Source organism: Gekko japonicus, unplaced genomic scaffold, assembly GCF_001447785.1.
Source record: "Gekko japonicus isolate JY-2015 unplaced genomic scaffold, Gekko_japonicus_V1.1 scaffold655, whole genome shotgun sequence".
Classification (NCBI taxonomy): Eukaryota; Metazoa; Chordata; class Lepidosauria; order Squamata; family Gekkonidae; genus Gekko; species Gekko japonicus.
In genome coordinates this window covers 827,692-845,026 of record NW_015163107.1, presented here as the reverse complement: position 1 = coordinate 845,026, position 17,335 = coordinate 827,692, and the positions used below count along the sequence as shown (strand labels likewise).

The window sequence follows — 17,335 nt, the reverse complement described above, 5'->3', positions numbered from 1 at the left end:
TCTGACTTTAATGGGACCCTTTCTCAAGTAAGGATGCACAGGATTGGCTAACAGCTGGGTTACTGAGGCTGAGAAATAGTTTATGAAAGACAACTGAGTGAGTAGAAGTCTGAGTAGGTTTGTTAGAAGGCTAATAGAGTAAACATCATAAACCACTTTGTTGCATATTAAAAAGAATTATAGACATTGGCCCTAATCCTACTGCAGGCAGCTAATTGTATAACATATGGTGGTACTGGATGAGAACACACACTCCATTGCCGGTTCAGTGTTCAGCGGGGGAAAGATGCATATACACATTGCATATGCACAAGCAGAAGGCTGGTTCTATGTGTCTGTTTCTGTCGCTGAGCTGAGCTGAGCTGGGCTGGGCTGGACAATCCAGCCTCTACATATTTATGTCTCTGCCTCTTTTATTTATTTATTTATTTATTTAAAAAAGACTGAACAGACAAGTTAAAAAATTACTTCATTTATGGGGTGATTTTTGATACTTTGTGCTTCTGTTTCTTTGATTTGAATTTTGAAGACTGCAGATGGGTACCTTGCGAACGAATTGTCTGGATTGCCTAGATCGAACAAATGTGGTTCAGTCCTTCATAGCACTTCAGGTGAGTGATCCATTTGACATTGTGCATGAACACCTTTTCATCACACCACATGTTAGGGGTATCATGAGAAAAGGCCAAATCCTGAGCTCATTACTTAGATCAAAATGTCTACATTAGTAACTAGCAACAAGCCTTAAATGGGGGTCTTTTCCTCCTTTTTTTCTTTCTCATTCTAATCCAGGTTCTGCTCACTCAGCTCGAGAGTTTGGGATTGAATTCCAAACCTATAGTTGAACGTTTTGCAGAATCTTATAAGGCACTGTGGACCCTTAATGGACACAACCTCAGTAGGGTTTTTACAGGTAGCCGTGCCTTGGAAGGAAAAGCTAAGGTAAAGGAGAATTTGAGACCCAATTATTTTCTGGAAGTTGTTTAAGTGAATGAAACTTGTAGTGTTAATCCTTTCCTTATACAGGTGGGGAAACTCAAGGATGGTGCTCGTTCAGTGTCACGGACTATCCAGTCAAATTTTTTTGATGGTGTAAAACAGGAAGCCATAGACTTACTGCTTACGGGTGATTTTTGCAATGATGAGTGTGCAGATAAAGAGAGGATGCTCATGGATAACAGTGCATCGTTGGGTAAGCAAGATGCAGAAATGTCTGCATGCTGATAGTCCCAGAAGGATCTTTTTGCAAAACACTTTTAAGGGCAGTATTAAAAAACACACACACAATCTGAATATGTTTTGATTTCTGTGCAGAATGTCTGATGTTTGTGTCTGTGGAGTCATGTGGCCTTTATAGGAAAAAATTCTTGAGGTTTACAGTCAAAGTGCTTACACCCCTATCCTTGTAAGTGGAGTTTTGGTAGCCATTATTTTGCAGGCTTAGTAAGCATCTTACTACTTGTTTCTTGCCTGTCTGTCATGAGCAGCACAGTAAATTAATGGAGTTACAGCACTATTTTGCCTACCTGTGCTGCCCTCCTGGCTATGAAACTCATGGGTAGAACTGGACAATATGAAAAACATATGGATGCCACTTAAAGCAGAAGGCTGACCTCACTTTCTCCCTGACCTCTCTTTCTCCCTACCCCTGACATCAGTGGACTTAGATGGGTTTAACTCTGCTTGGGATGGCACTGCATTATCATTATTAATGTATTTTAGTGTATTTATTGTTCTAGTGTTTTAAATATCGTTAGCCGCCTTGAGCCAGTCCTGTGGCTAGGTGGGATACAAATCGAAATAATAAATAAACTAAAAGAATGTGCAACATCAAATTGTGATGTTGAAAGTTTCCACCCCCATTTCACTGACTAGTGACTCAGTGAAATGGAATACAAGCAGGACAGCTATCAAGTGATATTGCATCACACGTTTTGTCTGGGGCAGTATTCTTAGCAAAATGAACTGGGGTGGCATTCTCACATGTGTGACATTTCCTCCAATGCTGGCCACCGCTTTTCATATATGCCTGCTTATGAATTGTGACCAGGGAGGGGAGATATTTGAGCATGAGTTGCAGTATAGTCTGAATTATTTTTCCCTTGTTTAGACACAGGAGAAAGGATTTAATGGACATGATAATGATCTGGGGTCCACACACATGATTTATGTTGGCTCTTTTATTTCATGGCAGAAAAAACCCCTCCACCTTTTTTCCCTTCTGTCCCTCAGTGACACCCTGCGTTTTGAAAGCCATGTCAGAGCGTCAGTTTGACTTCACAAACTTCAAGAGAATTCGTGTTGCTATGGGGACATGGAATGTAAATGGAGGCAAACAATTTAAGAGCAATATCCTTGGTACAAGTGAATTAACAGATTGGTTACTGGATTCCCCTAAGCTCTCTGGGGTTTCAGAATTTCAGGGTAAGGAAAAACACTGTACTTTATATGTCGTTGTCATCTTATATTCTAATACTGAAGTCAGACAAATTTTGGATACTTAATCCAGTGATTGGAGCTGTGAACAGGCAAGAGAGATCTTTCTACAAACCTGAAAAGGGCTCTAAATTTGCAGAAAAATGTGAAATCCCCCCAAAACAGGTGGCTTAAAAATAATGAAAATGATAAAAGGAGTGCCTGCAGTTTTAAGCAAGGGATTCCCTCAGAGGCTGTTGCTAGGCAACCACAGCATTCCAAGGGTGGGTTTCAGTGAGTAAAAGGGAGGGAGCAGGGCCCTTTCCAGGCCTATTTTGGCCTTTGAGTGAGGATTTCTTGGGGACAGGCTAGGATTTTCAGCTTCAGAAATTCCTGGAGATTTTGTGGTGGACTTTGAGGAGGGAGGGAAGAGGCTTCAGACAAATATAATGTCATAGAATCCAGACATTTTCTCCATGGGGTCAGATGTTTGTCATAGGGTTGCCAGGTCCTTCCTAGTCCCCACACTGGGAGACTGGGGGGGGGGCATTTTGGGAGAGGGTGGGGACGTCCCCAACATGATGTCACACAAAAGTGACATCATCACATTGGGGACTGGTGCCCTGCCCCCTTACACCTGTTCTCTAAGCAGCAAATTTGCCTCTTAGAGTTCAGGCCCCCTTCCACTTCTTGCCCAAAGCATTTTATAGGGTCCCTTTAGATGCTTTGGGCAAGAAGTGGGGGCTGCGCACACCCGTTTTCCAAGCAGTGAATTCGTTGCTCAGAGGTCAGGTGCATGTGCCCCCCCACTTCTTGCCCAAAGTATTTAAAGGGTCCCTTTAAATGCTTTTGCCAGGGTGTGTGTGCTGAACTCCAAGTGGTGAATCCGCTGCTTGGAGTTCAGGTGTGCGGCCAGCAGCCACCCCTCTCCCTCCCCTCTTGTAAGTAAGGGCCCTCCAGCTGGTCAGCAGGCCATGTGCTCCCACTGATCAGCTGGAGGGCCCTTTAAATCTCACAGGAAGGGAGGGAGAGGAGTGGCTGCTGTTGAGGGTGGGGCTTAGGGGCAGGGCTTCCCCTACTGGCTAGCTGGCCAGTAGTGGGCAGTAACCTGTCAAATCAGGGGATCCCCGCCCCCACCTGGGGACTGGCATCCATAGTCTGTCATCTGGAGTTCAGTTGTAATTCTGAGAGATCTCTGTGTCCTCCCTGGAGGTTGGCAACCTTAGGCCTGGCAGCAACCTTTGGGTGCCTTGATACCACTTGGCTTGCATGATTCAGCTGGGCCTGGCTACTTGCTGCTGTTGAACAGCAGTCACTCTTGCCGCACTATGAAAGCCAGTGTAGTGTAGTAATTAAAGCTTCCTAGTAGGGTCTGGTGACCCAGGTTCAACTCCCCATCTTGCTGTTTTTTTGGACAAGTCACATATGTTCAGCCTACCTCCCAAGGTTGTTTTGTGGATAAAAAGGAGGAGAAGGAAATAATGTAAACTGCTTAAGTCCCTACTCTGGAGAGAGGTGTGGTATAAAATAAATAAATAAATAAAGTTGAAGGCAGGAGGCAGATAAAAGGTAGTTGGTGAATGAATGAAAAGAAGAAAATAAGGCAGGAAAAGGGGAGGGTTGGGCAGGAAATAAGGTTACCAACTCCAGGTTAGGAAATTCCTGGAGATTGGGAGGGAGCCTGGGGAAGGTGGGGTTTGTGGAGGGGAGAGACCTCAGAGGGGTATAATACCATAGACTCCACCCTTCAGAGCAGCCATTTCCTCCATGGGAACAAGGGTTGCCAGCCTACAGGTGGGGGCTGGAGATCACCCATAATTACAGCTTCTTTCTAGATGAGAGATCAGTTCCCCTGGAGAAAATGCCATCTTTAGAGGAAGGACTCTATGCATTATACTCTACTGAGGTCTCTTCCATCCCCAGACCTCACCCTTCCAAGGCTCCACCCCCAGATATCCAGGAATTTCCCAATCTGGAGCTGGCAACCCTGAGGGGAACTGATCTCTGTAGTTGGGAGATCTTTTGTAATTCTGGGAGATCTTCAGGCACCATCTGGAGGTTGGTAACCCAAGAAGAGAAGGAAGTGGGGAAAAGGGGAGAGCCTATGGGGATTTTCAGGAAAGGGGAGGAGGAAATGAGATGCATCCTGCAAGTACTTGTGGGTTCCCACTTGTATAGTCTAATATTAAAATGTGGCCCCTTCTGAGAATACTTAAATCCAGAGATTGGAGCAGTGAACGGACAAGATGGATCTTTTAACAAACCTGAAAAATGCCTCAGGTTTGTAGAAAAACCCGAAATCTAAAAAAAACAAAGTGGTTTAATAAACAGATGCCTTCAGTGGATAAACAGATGCCTTCAGTGGATGTTGCTAGGCAACCACAACAGTTTGGCCAGCCTTCGTTTCTGTCAGTAAAAGGCAGGGCCCTTTCCAGAGCTGTTTTGGCCTTTGAGGGAGGAATCTTGGGGCCAGGTCTGTCAGCAACCACCAGGCAGCTTGATGCCACCCAAATGGCATTATTCACTGTTCAACAGCAGCCATCCCAGAAAAGCCAATGCACTGTAGTGGTTAGAATTTCAAACTGGGGCCTTGAATCCCCATTCTAGCCCTTTAACTCACTGGGTGACCTTGGGCCAGTTACACATTCTCAGCCTAACCTACTTCACAGCATTGTTGTGAGGATAACATGTTGGAGAGGAGAATGATGTAAGCTGCATTTGGGTACTAGGGCTGCCAAGCCGCGGCGGGGGATTCGTGCGTCTTCTCAGGATCCCTGCCGCGGGGGACAGAGATATGCGTTGCACCGCCGTCTCCAGGATGTGACGCTATGCGTCACTCTGGCAACGGGACTCCAAACAGCCCCGTTGCCAGAGCAACACGTAGCGTCACATCCTGGCGACGGCGGTGCAACGCGTATCGCTGTCCCCCGCAGCAGGGATCCTGTGAAGACGCATGGATCCCCCACTGCGGCTTGGCAGTCCTATTGGGTACCCATTGTAAGGCAAGATATAAATGAAATAAATAAGATGGGGGGCAGATAAAAGGTAGATTGGTGAGTGGGTGTGAAGGAAGCAGAGAAAGGTGCAGGCATGGGAGTTGCTAGGAGGAAGGAAGGAAGAGATAATGTGGGGAGGGAGTGCAGGAAAAAGTGAGATGACCCCTGCAAGTCCTTGCAGGTTCCTCCCAGTGCAAATGGGACCAGTTTGGCTGGCACTGTACAACTGAGCCATTGTTTTCCTGGGGAAAGGCTTCAAGGGGGAGGGGAAGATGGGGTCAGATAAAGGTAGATAGGCTTGTGAATGGAAATGAGAGAAGGCAGCAGGAAAGGACTAGGGCTTAAGGTTTTCAGGAGAGGGAAGGAGGATGTAGTGAGGGAGGGGAAAATGAGAGATGTCCCCCTCAGGTCCTTGTGGGTCCCCCATTTGTGTCTATGTATATAGGTGTATATATCTCGATTGTTCAGACTGATTGACTCCATCAGAGGATATCAAAATTGTTCGTTGAAGGCACATCGCCTAGAACCCTGATAATTTGTAGCACATTTTGTCCAAGACACTGATTCCTAAAAAAGTATGAAAATGAGACATCTGCATAGCTCTCGTTCAAAATGACAGACTCCGAGGTGTATACCAGAATGGTTAAAGTACTTCCACATGAAACAGTCACTCCAGTCTTGTCCACCTACACTGGCTTCCAGTTTGCTTCTGTACTCAATTCAGGGTGACCTTTAAAGCCCTGTATGGCCTGGGACCTTCTCCCACACAAACCTACAAGCTCACTCCAGTCATCCTCGGAGTCCTTGCTTTGGTTGCCCCCGCCATCTAGGGCTGGATGGTTGGTGACCCGAAAAAGGGCCTTATGCATCATGGCACAAAAACCTTAGAACTCCCTCCCCATGGAGATTCATCTGTCTCTTTCTATTGGTAACTTTCACCAGCAGGTGAAGATTTTTAAAATTTCATCTGGTGTATCTCCAATAATGGTTATCAGCCCTCCTTTAAGTGTTGTTTATTTATATAGTCAAAAACATAACATTCAATTCAATTTTTATATTTTTGACTGTATTTTGTTTTGGGTTTTAAATTTAATTTTATATTTTAACTGTATTTTAACTTATAAAAGGCAAAATCTAGGAGATAAACAGTGTAATCCTAAGCAGTGTTATGCCCTTCAAAGGGCTTAAAGAAGTGTAAACTCTGCTTTTACTGCACTGAAAGCTTGCTGTATAATAAAGGTAAAGGTAAAGGTTCCCTTGCTCGAAAGCCAGTCGAGTCTGAGGCGTGCCCCAAGTTTACAAAAAAAAATCTCTTTAGCTTCCGTGTGGCCCCAGTTGGCGCATTTAGCTATATGCACATGGGGGCCCTAAACACCAAGGCACACGGAACGCTGTTACCTTCCCACCGAAGTGGTACCTATTTATCTACTTGCAATTATAGTGGGAAGCATAACAGACAAATCAAGCCAAGCAGTGAGATAAAATATATCTCCTGCATGAATCATCCTGGAGAGGGGATGAGAGGCTTCTAGTACCAGTGAGGATACTACATAGCCAGTATTCTGTAGTGGTTAGAGTGTCAGACTAGAACTACATTGACCCCGGTTCAAGCCCCCGCTCAGCCATTCATTGTGAGACTAGTCCAAGGTGGCTCAGTTTAACCTAGCTGTGATAGTAAAATGGAGTAAGATAGCACACTTAACCACTACACCAAACATGTGGCTAATAGTATATAGATTCCCAAGTTCCTATATAAGCCAAGTACCATATCTTAAAAAAAACCCCTCCCAAAGTACAAAAACCTAGATGCTAAGTAATCCCTGGAGGAAGGGTGGGATAAAACTGTAGTAGATAAATATCTATACAAGGTATAAGCTTTGGTGTGCGAGCAGACATCTTCATTTACATTGAAGCAAAAAAAAAATCATTAAGAAAGTAATTACCTTTACACAAAGCCAATAGCTTCCAGTACCTCTTTACTGAGGTATCATACTTTGTTGGCCTTAAAGGTGCCCCTGGAGCTGAACTGTGTTCTGCTGCTTCAGACCAACGTGTCTACCCACCTGAATAAATATCTACATTTGCAGAATGCACGCTTTGTTTAACTTGCACATTATATACCTAGAACCAAACAGTGAAGGGTTGAAATAATTTTACCGTATTTTTGTTTTTATATTCATAACTGATTAGTCAAAGTTTAAAGTCAATTTACATGTTGGAGTTTGTTACCGTAGATGACCATTGTCCTGCCGACATATTTGCTGTGGGATTTGAAGAAATGGTGGAATTAAATGCTGGAAATATTGTGAATGCAAGGTATGTCCACCTGGAGTTGTCAAATTGCATACTTGTCATAACCCGCTGACACAGCTGCATATAATTTGTGCAGCAATGTATAAATAACAAACATTTTTTATTATTACTATGAACAGACCATCAATGGTCAAGTGCTACAGATACAGGTTTTGCCATCACCTAACATCATCAGTTCAAACACAATATGTTTCAACAGACATAGTTCACATAGTTGGCTGAGAAGTCCTTAAGTGCACAGTAATCATGATTCTAACAGCCTTCTGACAGTTTCTGCACCTTTCCAAGGTTGATTTAGTGCTGGTGGGTTTGTAGAATTAACCCTTGGGTATTCATACATTGTATTACTATAATTGAATGTGTACAGAGTGATGGTTTTGTCTGTACTGATTTGGTAGGATTGGGTCAGAAGTGCAGTTGGTTCAAAGGCTTAGAGAGAAAACTATCCTATTAATGACAGTTAATGATTACTTTTTTAAAATACTGTATTTAATTTTAAAAAATACTGTATAGGAATAATCAGTTTTCTTGGTATGATCTATTTATTTATATATTTATTTACGTACAGAATTGATATGCTCAAGCATCTCAGGACTCAAAGTGGGGGGAAAACAATTGTACAAAATGATAAATTTGATTAAAACAACAGATATAGAAAACATTAAAATATTTAAAACAAAGACTCAACTAGATATTACACTTTGGGTGTGTTTTAAACCCTGACCACTGATGTTCATTCGTGTATGAGCCGGCGCATAGATCTGCTAAAAGGTTGTTGTTGTTGTTTTAAGTGCTATGAATTACTGTGATCTCATAACTTGCAAGACTTTATATGTGCAGTGACAGAATGAAATGAAAATGCACTTTTTCTGGAATCTCTATTGGAACAATTATTGTCTAACCAGTACTGGGGACTGTATAGGGATACTTAAATGGAACTCATTTAAGAACATAAGAACATAAGCTTGCTGTTTCCCCTCCCCCCTCGCCCAATGCACTTGTGGTGGTTAACATGTATCTGGAATTCTGTGTGTGTGGGGGGGAAGAATTGCTTGGGAGCATTTTGAATTGGGAAAATGGCAGGGAGGGAAAACAGTACCCTCCCCCCTTTTCCTGCTGCTTCTCTGTTCTCATTTTCTAGCAAAGCTCGGGGGTGTGTATGTTCATTAACGAATTGGCCTCCAGGCTTAAAACCTGTAACATTGACTATGGCCCTAAATTGGGTAGTCATTTGCAATCAACAGTTTTTTTGTTTTTTTTAAAAAAATATTAAGAAAACATTTGAACACAGCAACATATCTTAAAATGCATAGTAACTAGTATCAATTTGTGGGAGAAAAATGGCACAAACCTGCAACTTGTAAGGTAAACATAACTCAACTAAAACACAGCATACTTAATTTGACTGTATTTCCAAAGTATAAACTCCATATTCAAGATCTATAAATAAATGAATGATGATTGATGGAATGAGCACAAAAAGCCTTACTCGTAGCTAGATATGTATTAATTAGGCTTAGTGAAGGGGTTAGAATTGCTTTACAGATGAACTTTTGTTTCTCCCTTCATGACTGGGGGAATGGTGGTTAACGGTGCCATCTTAAGCAGGTCTACTCAGAATCCTACTCAGATCTATTCAATGGAGCTTGCTCCCAAAAAAGTGTCCTTAGGATCGCACTGTTAATGATCCAGTTTTGTAGCCTTTCCCACAGAACTGGCATATCCATTTCCCAGTGTGATGTTAACTCCATGGGAAAGACCCAAACAGTCTCTGCTAGGGTTTCCAGCCCAAGGTTCTTGACAAAATGGTGTTGTGTGATGCCATTTCTAGCTGCATAATAAGTGCAGTCACCACATTGTGTGATGCTCTAGGATTTCTCCAAAACTCTATGGAAAAGTCATAGAAGTCACAGAAATTCTTAGAGCATCATGTGATGTAATGATATTGCTTCCCAGTTTACAGTGCTTATACCTCCATGTAGCACTGGTGTTTCCATGTAATGGCATAAAGTGTGATGTAACCCTCTGATTTTTTTCCCCCTGCAGTTTTGCAACCCACATAAATAACCCCAAAAGTTCTTTCTGCCAAAGACCATTTAATATTTCCTCCTGCTGTAAACACAGCTGAATTAAAACTCTTTTTTTTTTTGTTCATTGTATTTGTTGTAGCACAACTAATAGGAAGATGTGGGGAGAACAACTTCAGAAAGCTCTTTCCAGGACACATCGATACATTCTGTTGACATCAGCACAGCTTGTTGGTGTTTGTCTTTTCATCTTTGTACGACCTTATCATGTCCCCTTCATCAGGTACATAGTGTTTCTGTGATTATAAATGATGCCTTTGACATGACATTGGGAGCAAATATAGGCTTTCTTCCTGGAAATTCTAATTTTGTAAAATCATTATTTTTAAAAAAGTCTTTTTTGAATCCTGGATTAAATCAACTGGTATAAATTCCAGTGATGGTTCTTTTCATCAGTGGAGAACAAAATAACTGCTACATGCTACAGGATATATTGTCAGTATCATTTAACATAAATCATTTAACATAACATAGCCGCCCTGAGCCCGTTTGCGGGGAGGGCAGGGTAAAAATGTTAAAAATAAAAAATAAATAAATTAGTTGTGATTTTTGTAGCAAGTTCCTAGTCTTCTGGATACAGCATTAGAGATGATCTTTTATAGTTTTTTCACAAAATGCAGGCTGTTTTATATGCATCCTGGGTGTTAGGTCTTATATGTAACAGGAAACAGGACCAAGTCCAGAATTTCCCACTTTCTTCCTTGATATATATTTGGGACTTGTTGCATGTGCCCGCCCCCAGGCTCCTTACTGCCGGAGCTCCGCTCCTGTGCGCTCCCACAGGAAATGACCCCTGTGTGTGACAGAGGATGTGTAAGCTACTCAGACGCCTTCCTTCTACACATCCAAGATCTTGTTCAGTGAGGGAAGTGGGAGGTACATGAGTTCCTCTTGCATGGGGCATCCCACTAGCATAGAAAAAAGATATGTTAGTAGATCACACGTGCTGTAGCTTCACATGCAGACATGTTTTACCTCCCATAATCAATGGTTTAGGGTGCAAGCTATCAAGCACAATTCCATTAGTTTACCTTTAATTAATTTCCATTAACTGTGCTTGGTGAATTGCTCCCTTATCATTACATCTTGCTTGAATACTTCATTCCCCTGAGAACTGATCTTTTTACAAGGCCATTGCAATGAATGCCCTGTTGAACTTGGTTCATTCATTTCAGTACAGCTTTCTCAAGAGCGCTGTGCCAGGGGAGTTCTGCATATGTTGTAAATACTATTGCAAAAAACACAAAAAGAAGCTGCCACACAGAGCGCTGCAAAGTGTAAATATATTAACACATACAAGTGTCACAGTATATCAAAGTAGATAAATATTGTTCAAAGAGTCCTTTTCCAAGAATCATAAGAAAACATTGACGAAATTCCCCGGAGTATGCTTCCGTTTCGTACTGTACTTCTTCTGAACGTAGTCAGGTAAACAAAGTTTGTGTCCCCCAATTATTCATTCATTATGGATTGCAATCATTCAGAGAAATACATTCAAGATGGTCTTCATCCATTGTTCTAAATAACTCTAAAGACGAGCATTCTGTTATGATTCTTAGAAAAGGACTCTTTGAACAATATTTATCTACTTTGATATACTGTGACATTTGTATGTGTTAATATATTTACACTTTGCAGCGCTCTGTGTGGCAGCTTCTTTTTGTGTTTTTTTGCAAGCTTCTTGTAGCTGTGACCTTCACTTTTTGTTGTTATGTTGTAAATACGGCAGTGATTTCTCTTTACCTTCCTGTAAGGAGATTGTTTTTGGCTTTTGGTGTTCTCCCTCTGTCTAGAGATGTTGCCGTGGACACAGTGAAGACAGGAATGGGAGGGAAGGCTGGGAATAAAGGAGCGGTGGCCATCCGTTTCCAGATTCACAGCACCAGTTTATGCTTCATATGCAGTCACTTGACAGCTGGGCAGTCTCAAGTGAAAGAACGCAATGAGGACTATAAAGAGATCACACAGAAACTGAACTTTCCAACGGTGAGACTTACGGAAGGGTTATATGATGGCTACAGAAACTTTGATTCGTGGATGTTTTCAGGGTGAAAGTGGGGTGTGATAGTCAACATGAACTTTTATTTGAAAGGATTGCAGGTAGCTCTGTTGGTCCAGCCAGGTAAAGGGTTATGGAGAACTCAAAGCCTGGACACTGTTTTGTGAGAGTTGGGCTAATAAGAATCATGGCAAAGTTTTGAATTTTTTTCTTAGGGCCAACAGGACTACTTAACAGACTTTGGTGGCAATGTCTGTTTCTGAGATGTCCCTGGTCTTGCATCTTGATGGGAAAGACTGCCCTGGATCCTGGGCTTCTAAAGAGATCGTAGTATGGCTGCATACCATACTGGCTTTGTGGCCTGGGACTCTCACACCTACAAACTTTCTCCACCCAAATGAGAGCCTGTATTGCATCTCCAGTTGTCAGCCTGGGATTTGTTAGTTGGTTCATAATTTAGGACTGGCAGTACTGCTTCTGACGGAGCTGGGGTGTTTTTGCTGGCTGTTCCTTTTCTGTGGAATGGCTTCCCTGAGAAAAGTTTGAGAAAGGTCCCAGGCAGTGTTCCCTCTAAGCTGAGTTAGTATGAGCTAGCCCACAGATTTTTAGCCTCCAGCTCACACATTTTTGTCTTAGCTCAGGAAGGATGGCTCCAGAGCAAACTAACTTATGCAGTAGCCAGATTCCTCGCTCACAACTTTAATGCCAGTAGCTCACAAAATAGAATTTTTGCTCACAAGACTCCCCAGCTTAGAGGGAACATTCAGCCACGCAAAGATTTCAGAAACTTTGTAAACCGAAGCTATTCCAGTGTGCTTTTAATGACCCTTAATTAAAGGCCACTTAGTTGATGGGTAGTAAGTAAGGCTGATTTTTGTATTTTTCTGTTCTTCTTTTCCCCTGCCGTTTAAAATATAATGTAGCTTTAATGATGTAAGTTGCTTTGAGTCCCATAAATTAGAAATAAAGTGGGATACAAATATTTTAAATAGATAATATGTTTTTAATTTATGTTTGTTTTTGCAAAGAAGTTATTTAAATTGAAGAAATGGCAGTTGTCTGGAAACAAGAGCTTGATGATTGAAAATAGAGTGATCTTTGTTACTGCTGGTAGTATTTTTATGTATTCTTTCTTCTTGCTAAAATTGTGTCCCTGCAAGTGTATAGGTGGTGCTTTTCACTTTCATTTATTCCTGTGCTTCCATATCAGTAGTAGCACATATTTTTCCAGTAGACAATATCTATTAATTAAAATAGAATTTCTATCTGCCCTTGAGTTATCTTGGATACATGAATCAATGATTACGTTAGGTTATTAGATAGTGTTTCTGTATTAGATATAAAAATGGTGGGCTGTGTCTATTTAGTCTGTGAAGGCCTGTGCATGGACTGGATGATGAAATTTCCAGTAGCTCTCTAAGATACAGTGAAGTCTCAAGACTGTTGCTTAGCGTGTGTTTGAAATGTAGTTTTGTTTCTTCTAAACAGGGAAGAAACATGTTTTCCCATGACTATGTGTTCTGGTGTGGCGACTTTAACTATCGCATTGATCTGACTTATGAAGAGGTATTTTATTTTCTCAAACGACAAGACTGGAAGACTCTCTTGGAATTTGATCAGTTGCAGCAGCAGAAATCCAGTGGAAAAGTAAGGGTAGTGGTGCTGTTTGCTGTTACTTTCAAACTGACACGTGTCCAGAAGACCTCATTTAAACTGTGAAGGAATGTCTTCTGAGAACTAGTAATCCCGGGGCCCATGTGCACAGATAGATGTTTGTGTGGTGTTTAAATTTATATCCAGCCTTTCTCTTGAAGTAGAGCCCAGGGCAGGTTACATTCATATGAATGAAAATGAATATAAAATAATAGTAAAACTTTTAAAAGTGCTTCTAACAGTCCCTTGCTTGAAAGCAAAAGCCACCTTTTGAAGTATGGGAGTATTGAAACATTAATTATTTATTTTTCAATCACTTCTTCCTCACCTTTCTATCAAATATTACTGTGAAGGTGACTAACAAGGCTAACCATAATCTAAAACCAGCAGCATTAATGAAAACAGCACAAATGGCAAAATTATAATAAAATGGCCCTGACGATCAAAGAACAGTAATAAAAGTGGCAAACACCAATCTAAGAACAAAAAGATTACAACCATCAGCTATAAAAGCAAGTAAACACAGATTCAACAGTAAAACTCAGTAAAAGTAATTACATTCCACTAACTCATTGTGGCTTCTCTGTTTGAGTAGCTTACAGAAGTGTAAGCCTCAGCAAAAGCTGGCTGGATGAAGGCAACCTCAAGCGCATGCAGTGTGGCTTTACTGGACCAGGGCTAGTGTCTGTGCTTTTATCCATTGCAAAGATGTTATAATAATCAAATAGGCAGTATATTGCTGTCGCTAGGATATGCCATCATTATCTTTGATTTGTTTCATAGATTTTTAAGGATTTTCATGAAGGAACTATTAATTTTGGTCCAACATATAAATATGATGTTGGTTCCGAGGCTTACGATACAAGTGATAAATGTAGAACACCAGCCTGGACTGACAGAGTACTTTGGTGGAGGAAGAAACTTCCTATTGATAAAACAGGTTGGTAAGAGCTTTATGGTTTTATGATAGAAAAAGTCATGGGTCATAAAAATTCCAGGAGAAGAGGTATGTTTAATGTCTCAGTTCTGAACACTCTTGGGACCAGGGATTGTGGATAGAACTATCTGTTATGCTTGACCTGAGGTTGTAGGGTCAAATGGAGCCCCCCCCCCAAGTGGAGTTTTTGTTCCTCTCTATTTATGCCATACTCATTTCTCTTATAAGTGATTGAGTTGTGCCTTTTTCCTACCCCCGTTTTGTATTGTTGGCTGCCACAGGCTGCAGTGGAGAAGCTGGGGAAATAACTCAGCTGTCTGAAATGTTACAAGAAGAGAGGGGAGAACTATCTTCAGTGGCAATATGTGCTAAGCATCATGGCTAGTTCTGTCCTGAATCTTTTTGCAATTATACGTGCAGCTTTTGGAGACCTACTGTGAGGACCAGCCAACATGTTCAGATCTCCAAGTGGGCTGATCACAAGCTGGAGAGTCTGATTCCTACCAAGGAAATGACATGGAGGGGAATTTTAACTCCTCCTGCCGCAGCTCTGTGATTGCAGTCCAAATTGGGCCACTCCCTCCTGCTTTTACTATTAAAATATACTTTGGGAGCCTGATCAGGGAATCCCCAATATAAATTGCAGTTTGGCTGTGCAGTCACCAGACTGTAAGCCTTGTGTGGGAGAAACTGAAGTTCAACTCACCTAATGAAGATTACATGGTAGCCACATGGTAGCCACATGCTGGTCACTAACTCTCAGCTGCTGTAGCCTCACAGAGTTGTTATGAGATTAAAATGCTTCTCTGAGCTTCTTAGAGAAAGAGCAGGATACAGATACTTGGTTGTTTTGGTATTCACACGCAAACTCCTCTGTGGCCACCAAAGTTGATTCAAACAGGGAGCTGTTCCATTAAATTCAGTGTTGACAGTAGCTCTGTGTATACATCCTTCTACATATAGAGTTAGCCTGACATTTAAGCTAACTGAGCAGTCTCTGTTTACTCAGGGAGATTTGTGTGCAAATTGGAGCCTTGAGGGGTTTTGCATCACAGTGAGCGTCTAGAGAGTCTAGCACTGGAATTATCCATCATTCTGTGTCTAATTGGCCTCAGAGTACTCTTTTCTTGTACTTTCACTAGATTTACTCATCTGTTTAAATAGGTGCCAATTCAGCATCTCCTGCTCTCAGTAATCTTGATTAAATAATCCATAGAAAGCCTGTTCCTAAATCTGTTGAGTTGAGTAACGGAATGGGAAAGCCATCCTAGTTCCCTTTATGGAACACGGCACCAAAATTTGGCATACTCATGTTTGAGTCATTACATAGAAGTATGGTCATAAAAGAATTCTTATTTTTACCATAATTGTCTTGCATTTTATTGCCTGAATAACAGCATTTAGTATGTTGTGTTCTTCCTGACTTTTCAGTGTCACTGTCACATTGTGTAAGTCATTATGCAGGCAAAATGAATGACACATTATTTTCGTGATGGTTTGCCTTAATTATTATAGACTCTGAATGTGAACTTTATTCTTTTTTTATAAAGCTGGAGAGATCAGTCTGCTAGACACTGATTTTAATGTGGAAACCAAAATCAGACCTATTTGGTCCCCTGGTGCTTTAATGTATTATGGAAGAGCTGAGCTCCAGGCAAGCGATCACAGGTAACATTGTCTAAAGTGGAGCATGCTCTTTCTGAAGCAGTGGTGATGTTGTTATATTGGCTTATCCTAACCCTTTTCAGTGTTGTTGCACAACAGTGGGGGATAGTATACCACCATAGCTTGGTGGTAGGGCACATGCTTTGACTGTAGAAGGTTCCAGCATATAGTTTGCAAAGCCAAGCAAGAAAAACTACATGTTATGTGGGTCTGAGTGATTTTTAAATAGCTCATACTGTGCATCTAATTTTAAATGGCATATCAACATGTGCTCCCTCTCATTCATTCTAGATCCCCTACAATCCTGACTATCTTGTCTCTTACCTCTCCTTAACTATTTCTTTCTATCTATCTAGTGCTATCACCTTAAGCAGAAATTAGGACCCCAAAATATTTTAAAAGACCTTACTCAGGATTATTCCTCTTATATTTGATTATTGCACGTATGAATTTTGCCACTGAAAGGATGACATGATCATTCATATCTGATAGTAACCATGACATCTGGACTTGCATATTTAGCTATTCTGTATCTTTAAGTAAAGGAGTGACTAAATTAGCCCTCAGCTCATTGACTATAGGGCACTCCATAATCATATGTTCGATGGTTTCGATGTTATCATATGAGCACCTGCACGTTCTGTTAGAGTATGATACTGAGGGAACCACTGAGGGAAGAACGTTCACTCTTGCCAAAGTAAAAGCTCTTGTTAGTTTTGGGACTGTCAAATGATAAAAATATTTCAGCAGTTGCATTGGGATCTCCCCTACAATCATGACTACTTTGTCTCTTACCTCTCCTTATCGCTCCTTAACTGCTTCTTTCTCTGCATAAAATGTAGGCCTGTTTTAGCTATTGTGGAAGTGGAAGTCCAAGAGGTTGATGCAGCTGCCCGGGAACGTGTTTTCCAGGAAGTATCTTCCTTCCAAGGACCTCTGGATGCCACCGTAGTGGTGACTTTGTTGACTCCATCCCCCGAAGAGACAGATGAATTTCCTGAGGATTTGCGCACTGAACTTATGCAGATATTTGAGAGATATGGCACTGTTGTGCTTGTTAGGTAAAAGATTGTTCATATTTAAAAAAACTAGTAAAAATTGAATTAATGCCCCAGGATTCAATGTGGATTAAATTTAGATAGCATTATTTATTATAAAATATTTCCATGTAATAATAGCCTAGTAATAATTATTAGAAAGAGACCCGCAAGAAACTTGCGGGATGGTTATCCTATTCCTCACGCCTTTGCTTCCTCATGTCTCCCCCTAC

At 41.4% G+C, this 17,335-nt stretch overlaps 1 protein-coding gene across 1 annotated transcript in view; it reads left to right on the top strand.

Moving 5' to 3' along the window:
• The window catches only part of SYNJ2 (synaptojanin 2), an 89,293-nt gene that overhangs the window by 53,303 nt on the left and 18,655 nt on the right, over nucleotides 1-17,335 (top strand). The window contains exons 9-19 of the mRNA XM_015406788.1: nucleotides 530-611; nucleotides 793-942; nucleotides 1,027-1,192; nucleotides 2,233-2,424; nucleotides 7,646-7,727; nucleotides 9,894-10,034; nucleotides 11,605-11,797; nucleotides 13,299-13,457; nucleotides 14,247-14,403; nucleotides 15,951-16,068; nucleotides 16,908-17,126. Coding sequence (XP_015262274.1) covers nucleotides 530-611; nucleotides 793-942; nucleotides 1,027-1,192; nucleotides 2,233-2,424; nucleotides 7,646-7,727; nucleotides 9,894-10,034; nucleotides 11,605-11,797; nucleotides 13,299-13,457; nucleotides 14,247-14,403; nucleotides 15,951-16,068; nucleotides 16,908-17,126 — 1,659 coding nt within the window. The remainder of the gene's footprint in view (nucleotides 1-529; nucleotides 612-792; nucleotides 943-1,026; nucleotides 1,193-2,232; nucleotides 2,425-7,645; nucleotides 7,728-9,893; nucleotides 10,035-11,604; nucleotides 11,798-13,298; nucleotides 13,458-14,246; nucleotides 14,404-15,950; nucleotides 16,069-16,907; nucleotides 17,127-17,335) is intronic.